Source organism: Colossoma macropomum, unplaced genomic scaffold (assembly GCF_904425465.1).
Source record: "Colossoma macropomum unplaced genomic scaffold, Colossoma_macropomum, whole genome shotgun sequence".
Taxonomy (NCBI): Eukaryota; Metazoa; Chordata; class Actinopteri; order Characiformes; family Serrasalmidae; genus Colossoma; species Colossoma macropomum.
Genome location: NW_023494804.1, coordinates 17,628,448 through 17,653,540, shown reverse-complemented (window position 1 = coordinate 17,653,540; position 25,093 = coordinate 17,628,448). Strand labels below are relative to the sequence as shown.

The 25,093-nt window shown below is 40.0% G+C and overlaps 1 protein-coding gene across 2 annotated transcripts; it reads left to right on the top strand.

Moving 5' to 3' along the window:
* The first annotated feature begins 2,769 nt into the window (after window positions 1-2,769).
* On the top strand, window positions 2,770-16,284 carry LOC118824583 (prenylcysteine oxidase-like). Of its 2 annotated transcripts, XM_036594844.1 has the most exons (8): window positions 2,770-3,046; window positions 3,143-3,240; window positions 4,485-4,628; window positions 5,140-5,346; window positions 8,280-8,406; window positions 8,720-8,931; window positions 11,848-12,000; window positions 12,790-16,284. In XM_036594844.1, exons 3-8 carry the CDS (start codon window positions 4,517-4,519, stop codon window positions 13,458-13,460), a joined length of 1,482 nt encoding a protein of 493 aa, XP_036450737.1. In that variant the 5' UTR covers window positions 2,770-3,046; window positions 3,143-3,240; window positions 4,485-4,516; the 3' UTR covers window positions 13,461-16,284. The 2 variants fall into 2 exon arrangements, with proteins under 2 accessions (XP_036450737.1, XP_036450736.1); XM_036594843.1 differs by lacking the exon at window positions 3,143-3,240 and having other exon boundaries at window positions 4,491-4,628.
* Window positions 16,285-25,093: the final 8,809 nt, after the last annotated feature.

Genomic DNA, 25,093 nt, shown 5'->3' with positions numbered 1-25,093 from the left:
CCTTAAGCGGGTTATCACCCCCTGATAAACTGATTAATACGGAGCCCCGCTGGTGACATCCTGTATAAATAAAAATAATGCGTGGACTTAGTAAGGCGTGGGAATGAGATGATTAAGTCGCGGCCACGACTTACTAAGGCGTGGGAACAAGATCACGGCTTACTAAGTCGTGACCACGCATTAGGATCTCATTCCCACGCTTTACTAAGTCGTGGCCACGACTTAATCATCTTGTTCCCACGCCTTACTAAGTTGTGGCCACGCATTGTTTTTATTTATACAGGATGTCACCAGCGGGGCTCCGTAGATTAAGGCTCTCAGAATAGCCTCAGACTTCAGCTTCATGGAGGATTGAAAGGCATGATATGAAGAGGTTTCTCTATTTCCGCTTAACAGCTGAATAACATTAACTTATTTTTGCTGTTTCACTGAACCGACAGGTCAGTATTTTGTCCCATTTGCTAATGTTTGTGATGCCTAGTCACAGCTGCTGCACCATTTAAGGCAGAAAGAGAACATTCAAACAAAAGGCTAAATTCAGCCTCGTGGTTTTAACACGGGTAGTATTTTTGATAAGGAGTTTTAGTCTATCAAAAAATCCTACCTAGAGGTTTTATTTATGGGTATACCTGTAAATATTCGCTACGGTAGCTCGTCGGAGCACCGGCACAGCCCGCCTTAGTTTCGTGTAGCTTAGCGACATCAAATTGATGCGCAGTAGCTTTAGCTCACATGTAGCAATATTAGTATTACAGCTCTTTAACGACCTCGTAATTTTGAGGATCCAGTGGTATTCGGGAGAAAAAACGTACACAGAACAAAACGTGTCGGGTTCTGTGGCATTGCAGCTCTTTATGGAGTTGGTGAAAGAACAGTTTAATCAGCTCTTCTCCTCCTGGTCTTGATTGCTAAGCCTGAATGTGAATAACACACCCCCTTATTATCATATAGTAAGTAAGTAAGTAAGTAATACATAAATAAATAAATGAATTAATAAAAAAAAGAATGAATACATGAATCAATGAATAAAGCGAACAATTGTTAAAATATAGATACGGAAAAAATGTATAAAAATGGCATTAATACAACAAAATAAATAATACAGAAATAAATAAATAAATTAAAAAATATATAACTGCAGAAAAAGGAAATATGTGTATAATTATAATCACAATAAGCAATATATACTTTATTTTTTTATTTATTGATTAATTTACTGAGCCATTTATTTTTTAATTTTATTTATTTTTCAATTTGGCAAATCTGGTCCTCCGTATTCTGATTATTATTTTAGTGAAATACATCCTTCTACTTTCTGAAATTAAAGGAAGTTCTGGGCAAGTGATTAGAAACTCCCAATTCATTGAGGACTCACTCGCGGGCGCCCTCTGCTGTTTGGCAGTCCTGTTTTGATATAACGTGGGGGATAGGAAGTGGCCAGACTCCTCATAAACCGGTGTTACAGTAAATTCAGTTCCCCCTGTTCCCCCCTCCTTGCGCATGTCGAAATCATGACGTCTTCAGTCGACGCTCCTCTGCGGGGCTTAGATAGGCTTAATTCGTTTATTTTTGTACCGTAATCTCGTCCTATTCCTCGCGGTAAGCGAATTATCACGTTGTTTGTAAAATAACTTGTAGTTAAATACGTTTTAAAGTGTAAAATGCGTTGTTAGCAGATGTTTTAATGCTCAAAGACTACGTGGGCTATCTTGCTAATGCTAGCTTTGGCTCCGTTTTCAACTACTCCGAGTAACAGAAGTTAGATTCATTGCGCCATTTCTGATTTAATTACCGTACATGCAGACATATTTTGTTGTTCAGACTTAAGTGATTTTAAGGTGTATTTATGTCCCATATCCTCGTCAGTCTCGCTAAGTTCTGTAAATAGATTTGAAACATTTGTTGCTGAAATAAGTAAACTGCATTAAGTTACACAGCACAGTAATTAGTCTGTGTTATTATTGTTAGACTACGTATCTCAGTGCACCTAGGAAGTTGGTTTCCCTGTAGGTTTTGAGGCTTAAGTCTTACTGTTATGGTACTAATGTGACTTGTCTTTACAGTTACTTTTATTCATATTATACCACCTTTAGATCTGAGAATACAGGGGGACATCTTTAACCAGAGCCTGAGAAAAGTGGTTTCCCCTTGTATATTACAGCTGGAGTGGATTTACAGCACAGCAGTGATGCTGATAATCTATTTCTGTGCATGATCATTTCACTCAGTAACTTTTAAGACAAGTCACATTAGTACCATAACAGTAAGACTTAAGCCTCAAAACCTACAGGGAAACCAACTTCCTAGGTGCACTGAGATACGTAGTCTAACAATAATAACACAGACTAATTACTGTGCTGTGTAACTTAATGCAGTTTACTTATTTCAGCAACAAATGTTTCAAATCTATTTACAGAACTTAGCGAGACTGACGAGGATATGGGACATAAATACACCTTAAAATCACTTAAGTCTGAACAACAAAATATGTCTGCATGTACGGTAATTAAATCAGAAATGGCGCAATGAATCTAACTTCTGTTACTCGGAGTAGTTGAAAACGGAGCCAAAGCTAGCATTAGCAAGATAGCCCACGTAGTGTTTGAGCATTAAAACATCTGCTAACAACGCATTTTACACTTTAAAACGTATTTAACTACAAGTTATTTTACAAACAACGTGATAATTCGCTTACCGCGAGGAATAGGACGAGATTACGGTACAAAAATAAACGAATTAAGCCTATCTAAGCCCCGCAGAGGAGCGTCGACTGAAGACGTCATGATTTCGACATGCGCAAGGAGGGGGGAACAGGGGGAACTGAATTTACCGTAACACCTGCTCTGTTAATTCTCCTCTCTACCAGTTCTCTGATGCTGCTGTTTACAGCCAGATGTTATGACGCAGCGACTGTTAGAAAGGTCAGCTGAGGATAGTTCTGTTGTTGCTCTGAACTGGGTGACTGTTAGAGGCGGTTCAGCTGCTGCTGGTAACACTTCACTGACTAAAGTCACAAGAACATCTCTCTTACAGAGCTGTGGAAACGGTGAGGTTCTCTCCCTTTTACACACACAGAATCTGTTTCGCATGAGCAGATAGGCAGATATTCCACTGTGAATTAAACCAGCGAGTCTGTGTGCAGGTCGCGCGGTGCTTAGAGACCCGATGTTGTGGCGGATCGTGCTTCCCTGTCGAAATGTCCTACTGTAACACACATACAAGGAGCGTTCTGCATAAAATAGGTAGGATATTTTGATGGTCTAAATTACCTTATCAGAACATTCTACCAGCACTGATATCCATAGGTAGGATAACTTGATAGCCTAACTAAATCTCTTTATCAGAAAACGTTGCCAGCATCAAAAGAATATTTAGGATACTTTGATCGCCTAAATTAGCTTATCAGGGGAGTATGTAATAATATTAATATTAAGTATTATTAATATTGAGTCTGTACTGAATTAACAATAAAAACACAACAAAACTTCAGAAACCTTAAGTTGCAACGCTGTGGTAATGAAATGCGCATGCTCTGTAGGACCACTCGCTGGGTAAGAAATTGGCGCCGAGTTTTTTCGCATGACGCAGCAAAATATACTGAAATGAGCCATGAAAATCTGGAAATGAAATAGAAAACCATATACAATTTAATTCATGACGAAATACTGGAATGCTGTCGAAGATAAATATGTATATGCAGTTTAATAAATTGTATTTATATCGAGCAGAGTGACTGAGACCATTTAACCGTCTGGAAAAATGAATGTCTATAACTTTCTCACGGCTCCGCAGCACAAACGCCACGCAGCAGCAGTATTTGTGAATCAGGCCTTAGATTTTTTGCAGTTCTAGATTTGTTTACTTGCAGGTTTTATTTTTTAATGATTAAGTGATATTAGAAAGTAGCCTCTATTTTACAATCTATAGGGTGATCTTGCTTCTACTGTACACACTTCCAAAGATGAGGGTTCCTTACTAAAGGCGATGGTTCTATTTTTAGCCATGGGTTTTAGCGTTTTATAGAACCATTTGCATGAAATTGTTCTTCTGATTAATGGGGAATGTGTTGTATATGGTGTTGTTTAGAACCCTTTTGAAAATGTTTCTATGTGGCATCAAAAAGGTTCTGCTATTATTATGATGACGACAAGCTTTTAACCCTTTCAGTGCTGTATAGAACCATATACAGCACATTCTCTGTAAGTTTGAAGGACAGTTTGACCATGCAAAGAACGCAGATGGTTCTGTATGGAACGCATAGTTCTAAATAGAACCATTGCCTTAACTAATGAATCTCTGAGTGTGTAGCTCAGGTTGGGAATTAGTCTAGATGACATTTATTATACTGAACTGCTGCCAACAGGTAGAGATAAAAGTTGTGTTGTGATTCCCAGGAGGGATTGTGCTGAACTGAACTGTAATTTTCCTGTAATTTAACTATATAATTTGCTTTACTTATTAAATTTCTCTGTTTCTTTCTATAATATCAGTACCTCTGGAGAACTAAGTGTCCACAATGTCTCTGAGAAATCGGTCATTCAGAGTTCTTCTGATCTTCGGGATTTGTCAGGTCGGGCGTTGGGGTCTTGCCTCGGCCTCTGAGATGGAAGAGCAGCCTGAGAAAATCGGTAAAGCGTGGTTAGATGTTCATCTGTTTACAGAGATGAAAGTTCTGATAAGATTAACATCCAGTTTGCTTTGTATGTGAAATGTGTAGATCGTCTCCATGCAGATACTTCTCAAAGAACTACTGTAAATAAATAATAAGTTTATTGTTTATCATTTAATAACTTGTTACCAAAAGCTTTGGGAATTTAAAATGAAACATCTTAAAATACCTTCTAGTGTCTCACCTATGGTATGTAAATCTTTGCCGTATATATTACTACTGAATAAGTAGCCATTTATTAATATGAAAAATGATTCCAAACTTCTGAATGTTAAGAGAAGGAAAAACATTCTTAACGGTCACAGGGTTTTATTCTGGATGTCTGTTGGTCGATTCATCATAACGTTTACACAATGTAAAGAGCAGCTGGTGGTTTTATTACGGTGTATAAAACTAAAAAGTGAAAAATGAAGTAACGAGGTTACGGTCTGACTGAAATAACGAATGTGGCTTTGCTGTGACTCTTTTAGCCATCATTGGAGGAGGAATCGGAGGAACAGGAGCAGCATATTTCCTCAGGCAGGAGTTCGGACCGTCCGTCAAGATTGACGTGTTTGAAGCAGGAACTGTAGGAGGACGTCTTGCTACCGAGAACATCAGGGGACACGATTATGAAACCGGAGGGTCCATTATACACCCACTTAACTTGCATATGAAGCACTTTGTGGACAAACTGGGTGAGTTTTTCACAAACACATGATTCATAGGCAACACAGTTTACAGTCAGATGCAGAAATGTTTGGACAGTGTCACAGTAAGCATGAACGTGAAGTAATGATGATCCGCTCAGACAAAGCAGGCAGCGCAGCACGTTTTGCACATTCACTCACTATTTTTGTGCTTAAGAAGTATTTAGACAGGGAAATATAATACTGAGTGAGGGAGCCAGTTGTATTTAATATATGACAGATCCTGATATACAGTCATATGCAAAAGTTTGAACACCCCTGGTCAAATAACATTTTCTAGGTGAATATATGTTAATAGTTTTATTACATTATGTTAAATTGTTTTGCTAAGTGACATACATCAGGCAAAAATTCAGAAAAAGCAACAAGACAAAAATAATGTTTATCCTTCCTAAGAAAAAAAAAAAAAAATTCTTATATTCCTTTTTGCAGTCAGTATTTTACTCTTCTGTTTTTACTTAGATGTCTGTGTTCCCCACACAACTGTAAACAATTGACACACAGTGCTGTACTTCAGTTGAATGAACTGCTGTAAAACAATTACCCAGCAGTAATAAAAAGTAAAAGTCTGTAATAAAATAATTAATATGAATAAAAAATGTAAAACAATAACCAAAACATGCCATATTAAGTTAAAATTTAAAAATAAAACAGTTACAGGCTGAGTGAAGGTGGTTACAGAATAAATGTTTAAGATGTTCATGCAACACCAGCGAGTGAAGCTTTAGAGTTTCCTGTAGTGAAGTCCAGCTCAGTGCTGCTCTACAGCTAAAAGCAGATTTTCCCACTTCAGTAAAAGCTCTTGGCACCTGAAGGCTGATCGAGTGACTGGAACAAGTCTGATAAACTGCATTATTTACACTAAGTATTTCCGTGATGTATGATGGCAAACGGCCAGTAAGTCCTATTGTGGGAGAAATGGGCAGGCGTGAGGACCTGAATGACTTTGATGATAATAATAATAATAATCATAATAATATAATAAATTATTTGATAAGCACCTTTCAAGACGCCCAAAGACACTGTACAATAAACCTGTACAAGCATGGAAAAACAATACACATAATTTAAAAATCACAGTTCTGGTTCACCCAAAAGCCAGGAAAGGTGGGTTTTAAGACAAGCTTTGAACAAAGCCAGGGTCGAACAAGCATGCAACTCAGAGGGGAGACTGTTACACAGCTTGGAGCCAGCAACACTGAATGCCCTGTCACCAAAAGTCCGCAGCTTAGAGGCAGGAAGCCTTAGAGGAGTGAAGAGTGCATGCCGCAGAGTATGACTGAAGCAGCCTACCAAGGTAGGAGGGGGCGAGGCCATACAAAGATTTAAAAACCAGCACAAGCAATTTGTATAGAACACGATACTGTACTGGGAGCCTATGAAGATGCTTCTAATTCTGGGTCGAGGAAGAGACAATGTCACCTGGAATAAAAACAGCAATGTTGCTTATCTTTTTAATTGTGGCTGGAGAGGCAATTTAGTAATTTAACAAGAGCCAAATTGTTATCTGACACACATCTCTGACATGGCAAGGCTTGTGGGGCACTCCAGGTCAGCAGTGGTGAGTACCTACTGACAGTGCACTGCCTTTCCTATTGACTGTTCAGTGCTCCTCCTTTACATTATTGCTAAAACACAACACTGTTTCATACATGCAGTACAGACATGGTTAAGTGAACTGCTAAACCTGCTCACAGCAATCAAAGTAAAACTGTTTATACCTTTTTCTCTGGTTTTTATAAGTTATATTAGTAGTCATGTATAGTTTTATCAGTTGAGTTTTCTTGTTTTGCAAGCTGCATGTTTCCAGAACAAATTTAGGTGGCTCATCCAAAACAGGATGGAGTAATTGTATTCCTTTTGTCCCAACTCCCCCGACCCCCCACCCAACTTTGTCCTTGTTTACATACCCTGTTTAGAAAAAGCAGCATATTTGTTGTTGCCCACCCAAATAATTCAAATGCCCACCCTAAGATGCCATCCTATTAACACCTCTGGTTGGATTCACTAAGCAGCAAAGGCTCTACCATCTAGCCAGAACCAACAGAAGGGCTGCTGGCACAGGTCACAGAAATTTTTAATGATGTTTACGAGAGGAACGTGCTGCTGCATATGGGACTGCGTAGCCACAGACTGGTCAGAGTGCCCAGGCTAACCACTGAGTGCCAAAATTGGGCATGAGTGGTGGAACTGGACTTTGAAGCAATAAACGGAGGTCACCTGATCTTCCGAGTCCTGTTTTTATTTACACTGCCTGGGCAGACAGCTATGTGTGCATCGTTTAACTGTGGAAGTGCTTGGGCATGAGTGTTGGAACTGGACTTTGGAGCAGGGTTGCCTGATTAATGAGTTCTGTTTTCATTTATATTCTGTGGACGGAGAGATACGTGTGCACCGTGTATCTGGGGACGTGCTGGCACCCGTATGCACTGTTGGAAAAGTCAAGCAGTTGGAGGGAATGTGATGCTCTTACACCCCTCTAAGGCAGTGGTATTCCTCATTCAGCAGGTTAATGTGCCCTGCCACCCTATGCACCTTGTTTAGGAATGGTTTAAGGAACATGACAAAGAGTTCATGGTGTTGCTGTGACCTCCAAATTCCCCAGATCTCGATCCAATCGAGCAACTGTTGGATGTGCTGGGATAACAAATCCGAGCAGTGTCGGCTCCAGTTCGCAACTTACAGGTCACATCCTGGTGCCAGATACCACTGGGCACCTTCAGAGTTCTTGCATCGCTGGCTTGGAGCTATTTTGGTGGCACACGGATGATCAACAAAGTCAATTTACATCATTTTTATTGGTCCAGTCATTGTGAAATATTCACACAGTGTAAATGGCAGTTTTTGATTTCAAATAGCATAAAAAAGTTCAGAGATTGTATTGATACAGTAAATATTCAGATTCTTGCCCTCTTCATCAGGCTTGTCCACCCATGATGTCCCTACTAAGCTTGCCATATTTGATGGGAAGAAGCTGACCTTCGACGAAGGCTTAAAGTCCAGTCGCATGCAAAAGTGGGTGGAGGGCATTCTAAGTAAGTTCATGAGGTGGGTCCTACAGCAGTTCAGTTCTGGTCATCAGTTACATGATAAGAAGGTCATATGCACCTGTACTAAATACAGAGCATGTTCTATAGCAGCAGTTCACAACTTGTCTTCATTTAGGAGCCACATTGCAACTTTATCGTTGAGTCACAATCCAAAGATAATTCAGCTTTATAACCCTTCTCATTTATTCCACAAATAAGCTTTGAAGGCTTTGAAAGCTCGATCCTTTTACACTAATACCACCACACAAAGCACACAGTTTGAGGTGCCCACCCTTACCCATTGAATAAACTGAGTCCTCTTCTCCTGACAGGATTTATCAGTACCAGCAGTCTGGTTACTCCTTCTCCAGCGTGGAGCAGCTCCTGCATGGCTTAGGTGGAGACAGCTTCCTGACCCTGATCAATCAGACACTGGAGGAGGTCATGCTGGCTGATGGCTTCTCTCAGGTCTTCATCAACAACGTTGTGACTCCGCTCTCACGCTTTGCTTTCGGCCAGACCGCTGACCTCACTGCTCTCGTGGGTAAGTTTCACAGCACGATACCCTGCTTAATAGGTGTGTTAATCTCTGACCTCACAGCGATTCAGTTCAATTAAAATTCTTTAGGAAATGACTAGATGCATCATGAAATGTAAAATTTTTCCCACAATTCAATTAGATTATTTTAGCACATTTTCAGATCATTTATACATTAGCCAGGATTATTAGCTACATTCAGCTAGAATTAGTCTGTAGCTTGTCCAGAACAGCATAATGGTCCTTAAGAACTTGGGCGAAAGCTGAAAGAGATATGAGCAGGAGTGGAATCACTTCTGCGATTGTACTTGGTTAATGTACTTAGGAATTATTTTAGAAGATTTCTACTTTACTACTGAGTACTGAAGTTGAATGCTTGGACTTTTACTCAATTACATTGATCAGCCACTTCATTAAGTACTCGTCCTTGTATCTACGCTCGTTGTCCATTTTACCATATAAGAGCACTTTGCAGTTCTGAAATTACAAACTACAGTCCGTGTGTTTCTCTGCATACTTTGTTAACCTGTTCTTCAATGGTCAGGACCCCCACAGGACCACCACAGAGCAGGTATTATTTGGGTGGTGGATCATTCACAGCACTGCAGTGACACTGACGTGGTGGTGGTGTGTTGCGCTGGTGTGAGTGTATCAGACACAGCAGCGCTGCTGGAGTTTTTAAACTACATGATAGCTCATCTACTGCTGCACAGTTTGTGTTGGTCATAGTCTAGTCCTTCAACAGTGGTCACAGGACGCTGTTGGCTGGATGTTTTTGGTTGGTGGACTATTCTCAGGCCAGCAGTGACAACGAGGGGTTTAATTGTAGAACTACAAAGTGCTCCTATATAGTAAGTGGAGCAGATAAAATGGACAATTCACTACTCTCAAATTGAAAGTAAACACAGTATTTTTTGTCTTAAGAAATTATCACAACACTGTTAAAAAAAGCATATAAAACATAAAACAAATGTCATACAATTTCTCAAATATTGCAGAATGATGTATAATTATAGTCTCACTATTCTTTTCTGCACACATTCATAAATTCTAGTGTTATTTAGAATGGATATGCATGTTCAAGTAAGTGCTTTCGCTTACAGTCAGCTTTACCTATTTGCCTAAAAGAAGGTTTGTATCTAATGGCTCGTAATTATTAAGGACAATAGCACCATCTTCAGGGTGGTGCATGCAGAATCTTATGGCTAAATTCTTTAATTGTCGGTTCCCTGGACCTGCACTAAGCCTAAACTTGGACTAAATTATAACAATAATGGTAATTATCCTTTGAAAAATCTTTTTAGTCTAGGCTTGAGCTTAATCAAGTTCTGGGAAACCTGCCTTAAGCCAGTTGATGATAAACCAGAAACAGTGTAGTCAAATTTGTTGCATATAGACATATGCATGTTTATAATCTTGCATATAAATGTACAACCCCATTTCCAAAATAGTTGGGACACTGAAAAATATAAATAAAAACAAAGTGCAATGATGTGCAAATCATTTAAACTCTGTATTTCATTAATACGTAGTCTTACGTGCTCTTTTTGTATTTGACACCAGCAACACGTTCCAAAAAAGTTGGGACGGGGGCAACAAAAGGCTGGTAAATTTGTGTAATGCTTAAATTGGCAACAGGTCAGTAACATGATTGGGTGTAAAAAGAGCATCCCAGAGAGGCTGAGTCTTTCAGACGTAAAGATGAGGAGGGGTTCACCACTCTATAAAAGACTGCACAAGCAAATAGTGCAACAATTCAAGAATAACATTCCTCAACATAAAATAGCAAAGAACCTTTTTTCATTTATGGTACATAATAACATCAAAGGATTCAGAGAATCTGGAGAAATCTCTATATGCAAGGGACAAGGCCAAAAACCAGTATTTGCTGGCCATGATCTTTGGGCCCTCAGGCAGCACTGCATTAAAAACAGACATGATTCTATAGAGGAAATCACTGAATATGCTCAGGAACACTTCTGGAAAAACACTGTCTATGAAAACAGTTCATTGCTGCATCCACAAATGCTAATTAAAACCCTTAAGCATAAAGAAGAAACCATATATAAACAGGATCCAGAAATGCTGCCACCTTCTCTGGGCCCAAGCTCATTTAAAATGGACTGAGCGGAAGTGAAAAAGTGTTCTGTGGTCTGACGAATCAACATTTGAAATTCTTTTTGGAAATCATGGACGCTGTGTCCTCTGGGCTAAAAACCACTCAGCTTGTTATCAGTGCACAGTTCAAAAGCCAGTATTCATGATTGTATAGGGATGCATTAGTGCATGGGTGACGTGCACATCTGTGAAGGCACCATTAATGCTGAAGGATATATACAGGTTTTGGCAACATATGCTGCCATCCAGACAACGTCTTTTTCAGGGAAGGTCCTGTTTATTTCAGCAAGACAATGTAAAACCACATTGTCTTGCAGGCCAGATCTGTCACCCACTGAAAACATTAGGCACATTATAAAATGAAAAATATGACAAAGGAGACCCTGAACTGTTGAGCAGTTGAAATCCTATGTTAAGCAAAAATGGGAAAACATTTCACTTAAAAAACTGCAGCAGTGTCTCCTCAGTTTGCAAACGCTTACAGAGTGTTGGTTAAAAAAAGAGGCGATGCAGCATTGTGGTAAACATGCCCTTGTCCCAACTTTTTTGGAATGTCTCGTTGGCATCAAATTCAAAATGGGCATATATTTTTAAAAAAACAATGAAGTTTCTCAGTTTCAACATTTGATTTGTTGTCTACTATTTTCAATGAAATATAGGGTTTAAATGATTTGCACATCATTGCATTTTGTTTTTATTTACATTTTGCATAGCATCCGAACCTTTTTGGAAATGGGGTTATACATATTAGTTTAGAAAAAAAAATATTTTAATAAAAACAGAACTGATTTTGTCTCTCTGCAGGTGCCGTGTCCCTGGCCTGTGCTGACTCTGGCCAGTGGGCAGTGGATGGAGGAAATAAGCGGGTTTGCTCTGAGCTTCTGTCCCACACCAAGGCTGAACTTATCCAGGCCCGGGTCACGGATATTTCTCTGAAGATGAAGCCGTCCAAAAGCGGTAAAGCAATTCTTTATTGGCTGTGCGAAACATCAGAGTTAGTTCAGGCTATGGCTGATCAATATTTGTAAGAGCCAAGAGCCTGGAGTTCACATGCACCTGAAAGTCTGATCAGCTGGATACATCAGCTATCAAATGAGGAGTGCACTAACCAAGGAAACACTTTACATGAACCCTGTTACATTACACTGACATAACAGAAACAAGTCATTGTCACGTGACAGAATTCAGTAATATAACAGTGTCGTGTTTGCTGGTTATAGTATTACTGGTTATTGTCATGACAGTTTATGTCACATTCTGTTCTTTTTAGCTGTATGACGTCAAACATCACGACGCATGTCATGACAATTACCACTAATGGTAATGCTGTTATATGACAGAAGGAAACCTCTCCTGGGAATTAATGACAGCATATAACATCCATTAATATTATGTAGAAGCCTTCAAGTAAAGTGTTACCCTAACCTGTGCAGTGAAGAGGAGCTGAGGCAGGCTGGATAAGACTACAGAATGTCATAAATTTTCTTTATTTGTTGTTTACTTGGAGGGCTGACTGTCAATTGATCTCTAATGGCGTGACTGCTTCCTGTTAAGGCCTCTTCATAGTTTTAAAAATATGAAAAAAGGTAAAGAAAACCCTGAAAATAAGCTACCACTTGCTGGGGTTGTTTGTTGCCATAGCTAAGCCACTTACTATGAAATGCAAGAAATCAGTCTAATGTACCTAAATATAACCACTGTAAAAAAACAGTATTTTTATAACCTCTCACTTTCCCCACCAATCAGGCACTGAATCAAGCTTTTACGAGGTGATCTACGTTGGTGACTCTGGCCCCACTCACTCCATATATGACATTGTGATTGTGGCCGCGGCCCTTCACGAAGGCCTCTCTGACATCAGCTTCTCTGGCTTCTCACCTCCAATCCCATCTCACTTTCCTGGCCACTACCACCACCTTGTGACCACGCTGGTCATGGGTCAGGTCAACACATCATATCTGGGGATCGATCAGTACCTGGCCGACTTTGATGTCTCTGACATTTTTACCACAGATAATGAGGCGCTGGCTTTTAATAGCCTGTCCTCGGTGGACCCGACCCGCCTTCCCCCGGGTTACCGCCGGCCCCCAGCCAGCGAGAGCAAAGTGTGGAAGTTTTTTTCCCAGGAGCCGCTGTCTGAGGAACAGCTGCGGGAGATTTTCGTGTCGTGGGAGGGGGTGTGGGAGAAGCGCTGGCTGGCTTACCCCTCATACAGCTCTTCACCGCACCCCATGCCACCGTTCATCCTCCACGACCGTTTATACTATCTCACCGCCATCGAATGGGCTGCCAGCTGCATGGAATTGAGCGTTGTTGCAGCACGCAACGTGGCACTGCTCGCCTACCACCGCTATCACGACCAGACAGACAAAATCGACCGGGAAGACCTGCACACCCGCCTCCGTGAAGAGCTGTAGAGGAGGGGGGAGCAGAGTCTAGTCCTGGAATGCCAAAGTACTGCTGAGTTTATCAGTTTTCATTTAGCTCACCTAATTCAGCCCAACAGATTAACAAATTCTTCATTAGAGTGCTAAAGGAAAAGGCCACTTTATCACTCTACACTCATTTTTTCCACTGAACGTCACTGGATCCTCTAAATTACGAGGCTGTTAAGCAACTGAAAAATTAAATTTGCTACGTTCAAACTAACACTGCTGCACACTGAACTGACATCATAAGACAGCGAGTGCACAAAAATACCCCAAACAAACCAGCAGGTTTTATCCAGTTATAGTGATGGTGCTTTGGTAGTAGCAGAGTAAAGTAGGAGCAGCTGGTGTTGATAGACAAGTGTTACAGTTACAGTGTTGAAAGTTAAAAGTAGACTTTCGTGCAACGTCAGTAGTGGCAGCTTGCTATCAGCATGAATGAAGCAATGTTCATCTTTCGTCTCCGTAACACCTTAACAAGCCTCATATTTTAAAGGATCCAGTGACGTTTGGTGGAAAAATGAACATAGATTTGAAATCTTTCTTGTTTACCACGTGGCACTGAATTTTGAGAATCTCTTTCAGTTCCTAGTATGACTAGAGAATGACACGACACCAGTTACAGAATGATGCATGGCTTCAGAAGTCAATTACACATTAAGCCGGCCACAACTATCGGTTGTATTGTGTTGTATCACTATATTCTGATTGGCTAGCCTCATGTCCTTGTGTGTACGCACTTCCACGCAGCAAGTTTTATCAGTCCGGAGCCTTTTGGAGTAAGACCATTCACTGGATTGAAGAAAGTTTAACAGCATTGTGTGTTTAAAAGTTGTTGGAGTTTTCTTTGAAACATGTAGTAGCTTTTAAGTGAGATATTTTCACGTTTGCCAGCGCATTTGTTTTCTGTGAGTTTGTATTGGTTGTAGCACCCCCACACGTCACGCTATAACAGGTTCTGTGATTATTATTATTACTTTTTTAAAGCTGTCAAAGCTGTCAACACGCCGTTGCTGACTTTAAGTCTGTAGTCCTCTTGTTCTAATACACAATTGAACTGGCAGCTGTCATTGATGCTTCTCTTGATATTTCCATCTGCTACCATGCTGTGAATTTGTTTATTACTGAAGTGCGTCAAGTCTGAAGTGTCTTTTACAAGTCAAACACAGCACTGATGCCAGCAATATCAGTAACATCAGTCATGTAAGCACTGGCAGACTACACTGGACAGTGCTCACAGGAAAACTAAAGACAAATCAACAACCTACGTACTAGCAGAATGTGAAGCTACAGTTTCCCTCAAAACAAGATGCAACTCAGCAGTAAGAGGTACGAGAGAGAAGTTGGAACATGCAGCCACTGATGCTCTCACTGGATGTCACTGTGAAAACAATCAGCCCTAGTATTTCATGACAGCCTAATGGCATTTTCTGGTAGGCGGTCGTGGCCACATATAGCGACAAAACACTCCAGACTTTGGCAAACGTCTGGCTAGCCATGTTTCATCAGTGGTCAGTTTCTGACAACAGAGCCACACTTGGCTGAATATTTTTGGGACCACTCTCAACTAACGCACTAACGTGTGAGAATGATCAAAAATATCTGGACAGCAGTGGCTCTGTGGAAGCTCTTTGAGTGAATCAGTCTATTGCTGTGCCTTCTATGTGGAGTCATGCAGGTGTGAACGTTTTCTTAATTCGTCTTTTAGGCAAAAGAAGTGGAAGTAATGCTAATTTTTGAATGGACGATACTAAATGGAAAGAGGTGCTGAAAAGCTTTGTGAGAGCTACTGCTTGAATGTTTTACAGGTACTCGGGCCACAGCTCATATGAAAAAGACTTGAAAATGTTAAAAATATTACGTATTTTTTTAAAGACCCATAAAGGAGCAGAGAAAGAAAAGTTCACGTCACACAACATTTGAAATATTGCTTGATTGGAGCTTCCTTTTTGGAGACTGCTACCTATAGACCTGCGTTTATTTCTGTGAATAAAGGCCAAAAGCCCCCAATTAGCATAACTGATTTGCATGTTTAAGGAACACTTTACAATATCAAGTTTCTTTGTCCACTTACCCCTGATGTTGTCTGCCGAGAACGTTTGGTGTCCTAATTTTGCTTCTTTATTTTAGCGCGGGAGCTACAAGGCTAACTTGCTAGCAAATACTAGAAGTCAGTAGTCACCCAAATCTTTTCTGTAAATGCATTCTTAAAGCTTTTCTCAACCCACTCAAACTGCATCCAGGTCTTCATTAAGGTCACGCAGACTTTTCAGTGTGGTTTAGGGGACAGTATTTTGGATGACTTGACTCTTAGTGTTGACGCTTAGTGTTAGCTCAGTGTAAAACTGGTATTATTAGCAGCATATCATTCAGTCTTCTCTTTTGCCTGTAAAGTGCTCCTTTAAGAAGCAGCTGTATGGCTCCCGAGTGGCGCAACCGTCCAAGCGTTGGCCCTGTCATCAGGAGATCGCGGGTTCGATCCCTGGTGATGCTACAGCCATCCGTAGCCGGGAGTCCGAGAGAGCACAATTGGCCTCGCTCTCTCTGGGTAGGATGGCCCCTCCTTCTCCCCCCATCACTCAGCGCGATGCTAGTCAGCGCGGGCGTCTGTTAGCTGACGTAACAGATCTTGGTGCTTTCGTCCGAGCGCGTTCAGCTGTCCATATGTCAATATTTTGTCCAGTGACGTTGTCTGAGCGGCAGTTCGAAAAGATGCGGTGGCGCTTCACAGGAGGAAGCCTCCTAGCGTTGATAGCATCGTGTGATTGGGGGAGTCCTAACTAGCGGGTGGAGAAAAGCGGGTAAAAATTGAGCAGCTGTATTGGCGCACCTTACTCAGACTTTTCGAAATAATCTTGTCCGCAGCAGCGCTAACCTTCTTTTTCCCTTTTTCTGCTCTGAAAAATGCTGCTCTGTAATACATTACCTGAAGGCTAAGAGGTTTAGCCACTGAGAAAGCACTGCAATATTTACATTTGCTAGCACTTTATATTGTAGATGCACTTCCTTTCTTATTTTGGACCAATTCTAGAAGTTTTGCCCTACAAAGTTCAAAATATTTTTTTTTCAGCCCTGAAAGAGTAAATTAGACCTGCTGCACTTTGCTTTCTTTGCCTTTCCCTTTACTGTGAAGAGAGATTTATTAGGGCGATGATTTATGTGAACTGAATTGTCTGTTTAATCTGAAGTATGATTTGAAAATTGCCAATAAACTCACAGTTGTACGCAAAAGTTTGGGTCAAATTATGTACTTTGTTGATTTAAGACCAAATAAATTAACGCATCCTCTACAGACCTGCATATGTACAGATATTACAAATACATGGAGATATGTGCACACATCTCTTTAGCTTTTGATTATTATTCTTCATATTTTCTTTATTCTTTCTGTTTATTGTATTCTTCTTTTCCTTGTGAAAAAATGTGTTGTCAAGAAGACACCGCAAGTCATCCAGGCACCAAATGTGGAGGGGAGGTGTAGTTTGCGTGTGTCTAGGCCAGGGGTCGGCAACCCAAATGTTAAGAAGAACCATTATGTTAAGTTTCAACAAAAATTCAACCATCTGTACATTTTACTGAAGTAACGTTTCACCATCTTGGCTGTAAATATGTCTCAATATGTGTTAATGTCCTAGTATAGGCTAAAACTATAATATAAACGAAAACACAGACTTATTTTGCTCTGCTTTAAGTGATCTATTAGGGCGATGATTTGTGTGAACTGAATTGTCAGTTTAATCTTAAGTATAATATAGCTCAGCTATAGCTGCTTTTCTCGCATCTCCGTCAGGAAACTTTTCCACAATACTAGAATAATTTCTTGTAAAATGTCTCTCAACGTTTGACTTTTTACAAAGCAGAAGTCAACTTCGTATTTGCCAGCTCCTTGTTCGAATTTTCTGTTCCACCATAAATGGTGCCTGAGGTGGCAGAAGGGGTCCTTATAGGCCACAAATACAAAAAAAAACCAAAACATTCCAGCCTGTCAGTTTTACTTACAATTTGCAGATAACACAGTATTACATTCTGACATGAGCAAAGTACTGGGTTAGCCATTTTCATTAAGTTCTTCCCAAAAGTTCATGTACATATTCAAAGCATGTAATATAGGGTAGCATATTTACACTACCTGTTTATCAAAAACACAGAAACGACGTTCAGTCATAGCTTTCATTTTGAGATTACATGTAGGGTTGTTGTGAAGGAACAGTTGATGTGACTTCAAGGTCCCAGATAGAAGATAATCTCAGTTTCTATAGAAACTGATTTTTAGAAATGCACAGATCACCATAGACAACTGTTAGAATGTTGGGCATTAAAACGTGTTCACTTCTCATACTAGAATTTCCCCATTCTCTAACAAGTCTGCAAACAGGCCTTTCCGCAATGCTTCATGTGTACTATAGATTAAAAAAACATTTGACACTATTTCTGTTTGTTATCTATTATCTTTCATTACATGAGGAATCTAGATAGGCGGTTCTACCTTTCACAGGGGTGAAGCAGTGGGAGATGGCATCCACAGCTGAATGGTGCATCTCTGTCCAGTGTGGATACATCAATCCTTGCACAGTTACTGTGCAACCATCCATCACGGTAATCACACTGGATTCACTGCACTGTTTTAATATGGGAATGCATGGTCCTAAAAACACAATGATATACAAACGAATAAGTTTGCAACAATATTAGACTATACAAGGAACTACATGTGTAACACATACCTTTAAAATATACACTGTGCTCACTTTTTTCTATCTTCTGGAAAACACAAGCATAGATGTCTCAGGCAATGCAACAGTTGTCTGCTACAGAACCTTGGTCATCTTTTCCCTCTAGGCGTGATGGGAAGTCCTATGAAACAAACATTCATTTGTCAGTACATTCAATGTCACACGATACCCGTCATGACATCAAACATATTACTGTATTTTTCTGAGTGAGAAGTATTTCCAGTGTATTTGTATGGATAATATAAATCTTTGAATCTTTGAATCGTACCTTAAAAGCCACATTCCTCACCAGACATGAGACATGGTACAAACGTAAATGGCAGCTCTGTCCATAATGAAGAGTTTCTTCTGATATTTTTGCAGCCCTTACATCCAACTCAGCAACAGATAGAAATGCTGACATAGTAATTTTATGACAGTATAGCTCAATTATAACTGAAAATTCTAAAAAGTTACGTGTAGACACCAGCAAGCACTAAATACATGCAAAATGCCAACATTCACCCATGAAAACTGGACTTGAAGATGTTTCTCCAGTGTAGCCTGGATGTTCTCATCTGTAATGGCACACAGACAACCATCGCGTGGCTGGAAAAAAACACTGGTTTGTCCGGTTGTTGACATGCCTGGCAACACGTCCCATGATGTCGGACACATACACTGACTCAAAGAGCTCAAAAGAGCATCTCCGTGGTCGTGGGCTGACTCCTGCCACCACAATGCTGGCTGGTAATACACTACAGAGTGTAAACAGGTCAGGTGTAGCACTCCATCTAAATTGGATATAAAATAAAACTTGGAGAATTTGCTAAATTTATCTATAAAACTTCCAATCTAACAGTGAAAAGGGCTTATGTGACCTGCTGTAGTATCATACGTGTATAATAATAATTAGTAAGTAGTGAGAAAAAAAGATTTATAAATGCTCAGTGAATATGATTCAAAGATTGAATGAGGTATTACCACTGTTTTAAAAGATGTTAAGACAATGTTGTATCACACTGTGAGATTTGTTTGAGTTGTCTCTTACCACCAGTTTTTTGGAGCTTGAACATTTTAGGATACAGGTCCTTGTAAAGGAGAAGCTCTTCAAGTCGATTGATCAAGTCTGTACGACTACCGATATCGGACATGCCGAGAGTATTGCATGCTTTCTTTGAGTCCTCTGTTCTGGGCTAAGCACAGGTAACAGAGCCAATAAAGAATAGGTCAGGCTATCATTATATTTTGCGTGGCGTATAACTAACATAAAACCACAAAAGGTATAAGAAATTTTGTAGTAAAATATTTTGCTTTATGTACATTCAAGGGCAGTACTTGCTGCTTTGAATCCAGTGCTTGCAATATGGCATCTTCATCTATATTCAACCCACGCCTTGAAGGGAATGCTCGGCCCTTTTGGGACAGACCTTTAAAAATGTCTTTGGTACAACATCATGTCTGGTGTCCTAAACAATGCAGAGTACTATAAGGATTGGACATTGTGGTACCTGGTGATACAAAATAAACAGACAATCATTATATCCGCAATATAGGATTCATTTACAAACATTGTTGACTGACAATATCTTTGAATGCCTCTTACAATCACAAAACCCAGATGCTACAATCTGCTTTTCAGACATCTCCCATCTAGTCCTTACGTTAACTTGAGTGTCCTCAAGGTTGTTATTATCCAAATTTGGGCATCTAAACAGGTGGATTAGTACATGAAAGAAGCAATTATCTTAATATCAATCAACAGCATTGCCTTTAAGTGCATTTAATGTTGACAAAGTTGTCAAAGTGTTGCTTGCACAGAGAGCCTCATGGACCCCAAGCCAGTCCACATATTTGTTGTCTTTTAGCACCCAAATACACCTGGCTACTTTCTGCAGCCCTTATTTAGCTGTTTGAGTTGTGTGTGATCAAATATCAGGACCCCAAAGACCAGACTACTACTTCTTCAGCTTAGTTTCTTACCTGGTTAATTACAAGCAATTTTCCAATTTGCATCAGCAGTCAACATGGGTGGGTTGTGGCCTCATCTATTGCAAGAATAACTGTAAGCATAATCCTTCAAAGTAGACAAATGGTAAAACACCCTTTGAATGACATTGTAAGGAAGGTTGAGGTTGGCATTGTCCTCCAAAGTTTGCAGAAATCTCCCAACTGCAATGTGATTCTATCAACAAAATGAAAAAGTAGACAATGACCACCTGCTTGACAACAATTAATAGTAGCTAATTAAAAATGAGATGCTGTGGACAGTACATAACTTTAGTTACTCACGTACAGTATGTGAAATATCCCTTATATTCAGGGGCCCTAGCTAATCCAGCGTTAGCTGCCTGCTCACTCACCATAGCAGCACTGACGCTAGCTTCAAGGGCAACAAAATGTTTAGTTCAATAGTTCTACTACTGTAAACACTCTTTTCTAGTTTGGTAAAGCAATCTTCCACACATTGAGATCTCCTCTTTTGTCTTTGGTTTGAGAAATGAGTAACAGTTCACTCTTTCCTCCAGTCTCTTGGGAAAATTGAGCAAGTTTTCAGATTTACAAATATATACGGTAACTGTAAAGTTTTTCAGAGGCACCTACTTTAGAGGTAGTTGTTTGGCTATGAAGTATCAACTGGATAAACGAATTTGCTAAAGCAGTCCATCTCTAGTTAAGAATACCAAAGACAGAAGCTGTTGGTGAGGCAGCTAAACAATGACAGCTTAATGTCATAATAAGTTTATTTTCAGGAACACCCCATAATTTGAATTTTGAAACATTCAGCAGGTCCAAGAGGTTAATCAGGGGGTCCCAGACTCCCAAGTCCCCTGATAATTCACACCTTGCTCATGTAAATGCATGCCTAACATGGCAGATAATATCACTCTGGTGATATGTTACTGTACACAGCTTAAAGAACAAACGTAAGAGGAACAAAAATAACACCCAAATTAGTATGTAACTGTGTAAAAGTTGAGATAATTGTATAGATGACATGAAAGTTTTAGTCACTCACTGATAGTCCTGATGTCAGCAGAGAACAGAGGGGAGTCAGAATAATCTTATTGTTGTAGTTGTGAAATCAAGATCAATACTCTTGGAATCTCACTGGACGTCTGCAAACCAGACACTCCTTTACATATACTGGCACATCCGAGAAAATGAAAGGACTTGACGTGAGCATGAAAAGCAAGTGTGAAAAACATAAATGTGAAAGCAGATGGGGAAAAATCTAAAAGAGAAGCAGTTGCTGACTACAAAATGAAGGTGAAGGTGAATTAGCAGGCTACATTAACTCCAACATTCAAGACCATTTATTGTTAAAACTGTTAGAACAATCAGCAGAGCTTTATTTTACTACAAAGGAGGATTATTTTATTTTTACCTAAGAATCTAATTCTGCTGTGGAGCCACAACAGAGCAGAAGAGCCATGTTACCGACCCCTGCTCTAGGCAGACAAGAAAATAGACACTGACTGGACTGATGATGGCGCTACAGAGCAACAGTTTATAGAGCTCCTCCATGACTATTATTCTTTATTCTGTTCATTGTGATGTTCTTTTACACGTCAAAGTCATCCAGGCTTGATGACAGGAAAGTCATCCAGAAACCAAATTGGAGGGAAGCAGACAAGAAAAGAGACACAGATTGGACTGATGGTGGAGCTATAGAGCAACAGTTTATGTTTTAGCCTATATCCATATCTCTTGAACCGTGAGGCCTACTGTCAAAATTCTTGCTTCTACAAAATCCTTGGCTTATTCCATAAACACCTCACGGAAAATATTAAGCTCCACCCTGGAAATGTTTGAGATATTTTGCCAAATATGTGACACCTACAATTTTCTACTAGTCTGAGATTTTTTAAGATATCCAGACAATATAGCTCTCAAAATGTTCATGTGAATCTATAGGTCAAGAATTATTTTTAACAACTGGAAATTTGCAAACAATTTGGCCACCTGGTGCCAATTAGGCCTTTCGAGATTTAGCTTAATGTGACGCTGTGACAGCATCCAGACGCTCGCGGATAAAAAGGACAAACCAGGTTTTATTATAGTTCAGCAAAATCGTGTCCAAAAAGCAAACATGGGTCGGATCCAAAAGACAACACAGAATCACTTTAGTGATCCTAACACTAAGCATATAAAGCCAAAAGGAGGAGCAAAAGTCGTAGTCAGATAATCGGGCAAAAAGGGTCAAGAACACAGGTTCAAAAACAATCCGGCAAAGGTACAAAAGGGAGCAGCAAAAGACAAGGTCATGTAATCGAAACAAGGGTCATAACAGGGAGCAATAAGTATAGAAACCCCTCAGTACATTCGTGACGAAACAATACCTCGCACTGACCAGTACTAAAGCCCGGGCTTAAATACTAAACTAAAGGGATCATATGATATTAGACACAGGTGCATACACTCAATATTCCGGGGATTGCGAACGCTGATAGGTGCGTGAGTGATTGTCCACAGTCATGTGATCTCCTGAGGGATTGTGGTTATTGGAGTTCATTCTGAACTCCGAGTCTGTAGGACGCTACCCAGACACGTGATCTCCCGACGCATTCTGGGAAATGCGAACTTATAACACATACGTTTATTCATTTATATCAAAAACAGGACTGCAAAACGCCAGAGGGCGCCCGTGAGCGAAAAGTTAAAATAGTTAAAATAGTTTCTAATCATTTGCACAGAGCCTCCTTTAATTTTGGAAAGTGGAAGGATATTTCCCTAAAAGCGCCGCCATTTTAGGGCGGTCAACATCGCAGCTGGACTGCATTCAGTACAGAGCGGAAGAGAGATACTGCCCAAAATTATACTGTTTCAAGAGTATTGCACTCAGAAAGTGTGATAGGATTATATAAAGGAGGGAACGCAGCGATCCACGCTCATGTTTGTGTGATGTTTATGTGTAGATATGGCCATGTGGTTGGTGAAGCACAGAGAACCTGTTGATGTGATTGAATTTCCTCTGGTTTTATATTAAGCTTATTTAATTTAATAGTCTATTCAGGGGATCTTAACTTTATATAGTAGCTATTTATTTACAATGATGGTTAATGGTTGTAGCTGGGTAAATTGTAACATCCCTTAATCCGTGTAGATATTCATAATAGATTAACATTGGCACCTTCTTACACAAAGCTGAAATTAGCTTCTTATTTGCCAACTTCTTGTTCAAATTTTCCCGTTTCACCTTCAGTGGTGCAGCTTCAGGCACCAGAAAGTGATTGCTGCACCACTGAAGGTGGAACGGGAAAACTCAAAGAAAGCTGGCGAATAGGATGCTAACTTCAGCTTCGTCCTTCTTACTGTATTTTGAGGGGTTTCTTTTATTTTTTACGTGTATTACGATTAGAAGTGATTCACATATTGGTGGATTTGCTTATGTGTGTGTGATTATGTTTCTCGCGCTAAACTCGGTTTTTAACGTCAGATGCAGACTGAATTTATTAAAGAAATAAAAGCTACCGAGAGCAGCCCATGCAGCCTAGATTAATCTATGTCTGAGGATTATAACAAAACTAATTTGTTGAAAATCGGTTGAGTAGTAATGAAGTTGTTGCCGATTTAATCACGAGACTCATCATCTCTCAATGCAAGTGAATTTGTTCACAAGCGGATCTTGACCGCTCCAACATGGCGGACGCGCAGACGTATCGCCTCAGATAGAGAACGACAGATAACGCGGCATCTAGGTATGTATATCTATGAAATGTACCTGTATGTTTCCTGTTTTCTACAGCCAACAGGTTTTAGGCAGCAGGACGCTGGCGTTACTGCTACTGAGTGCTGATTGGTTGGCGCGTGAAGCAGCCGATTGACGCTCTCTGACGCCATGAACGTATATGCGGCGCCGTTTTAAACTCCGCTCGCGGGCGCCCTCTGCTCTTGTGCGGTCCTGTTTTTGATATAACGGGGGAAACAGGAAGAGGCCAGGCCCCTCATTAACCGGCTCTGCTAAAACTCAGTTCAAAAGCTCTTAAAAATGTAACAGTGGTGTTAAAATGTTTTATGCCGTTCTGTGTTCAGGAAATTAATGTATTATTTTACGTTAAAAATGTTTAAGCATTTATAAACTCAAATGCTCCATCTTAACCAATTCCTTTTGGACGCGCTCGGGGGCGCCCTCTAGCGTTTGAGAAACGCGGAAGACAGTTCTCTGGCGGCAATGGAGTGTCGCCGTTGTGGAGCCCAATCTCACATCTCCATCCTGATTCTGTTTCCATTTTCAGCCTCCCTTAAAAGTAGTGATGACCGTTACGAAGCTTTTCGAAGCTTCAACACAGGTGAACCAATTGTGTCGGAAAATGGTTCAGTGTTTTGAAGCGTTAGACACCTGGCTCCATACTGCCATCTGCTGTCCAGTTCAATGTCCTACAACGACTTTTTCCTACTGTTTGTCATGGATTTCCATTGAAGGTAATTCGCACAAATAAACCTTTATTACAACACAAATGTGTCATTTTGATCATTTGAACATTAAATAAACCACTGACATATGATTTTCTATCTTTTATTAACTGAACAAAGAAAATAATATTAAAATAACTTTATTTATCCATTACATTGGCTTCTCATCATGCATACATCATAAACTTCTCAAGTAATGCAAAGTCATGTTGTAACATTTGTGGTAATGGAAGTTATAATGCTGTCAAGAAGAATTAAAAAGGTGTTATTTGAGTATGATACGTTTGGTCACATATCATACATCTCACTTTATTTTGGTTGGCTAAGTGAAAGTGATCACACACTTCAGACTTGGTTCTCTTTCTTGAGTCTTCCATGATAGATCTGTGTAATTAATGGAACAACCGCTGTGATGTTTTCTGTCCGTGTACGTGTCACTCCGTCTTTCTCGAGGAAACCCTTGAGTCTGGGCTTTTTACACACACTTTTTTG

Bases quoted from the DNA above. Each gene is read 5' to 3' on its own strand.
- LOC118824583 (XM_036594843.1), top strand. From the start codon at position 4,517: ATGTCTCTGAGAAATCGGTCATTCAGAGTTCTTCTGATCTTCGGGATT. The intron at 4,629-5,139 runs GTAAAGCGTGGT...TGACTCTTTTAG, and splicing joins AGAGCAGCCTGAGAAAATCG to CCATCATTGGAGGAGGAATC. The intron at 12,001-12,789 runs GTAAAGCAATTC...CCCACCAATCAG, and splicing joins GATGAAGCCGTCCAAAAGCG to GCACTGAATCAAGCTTTTAC.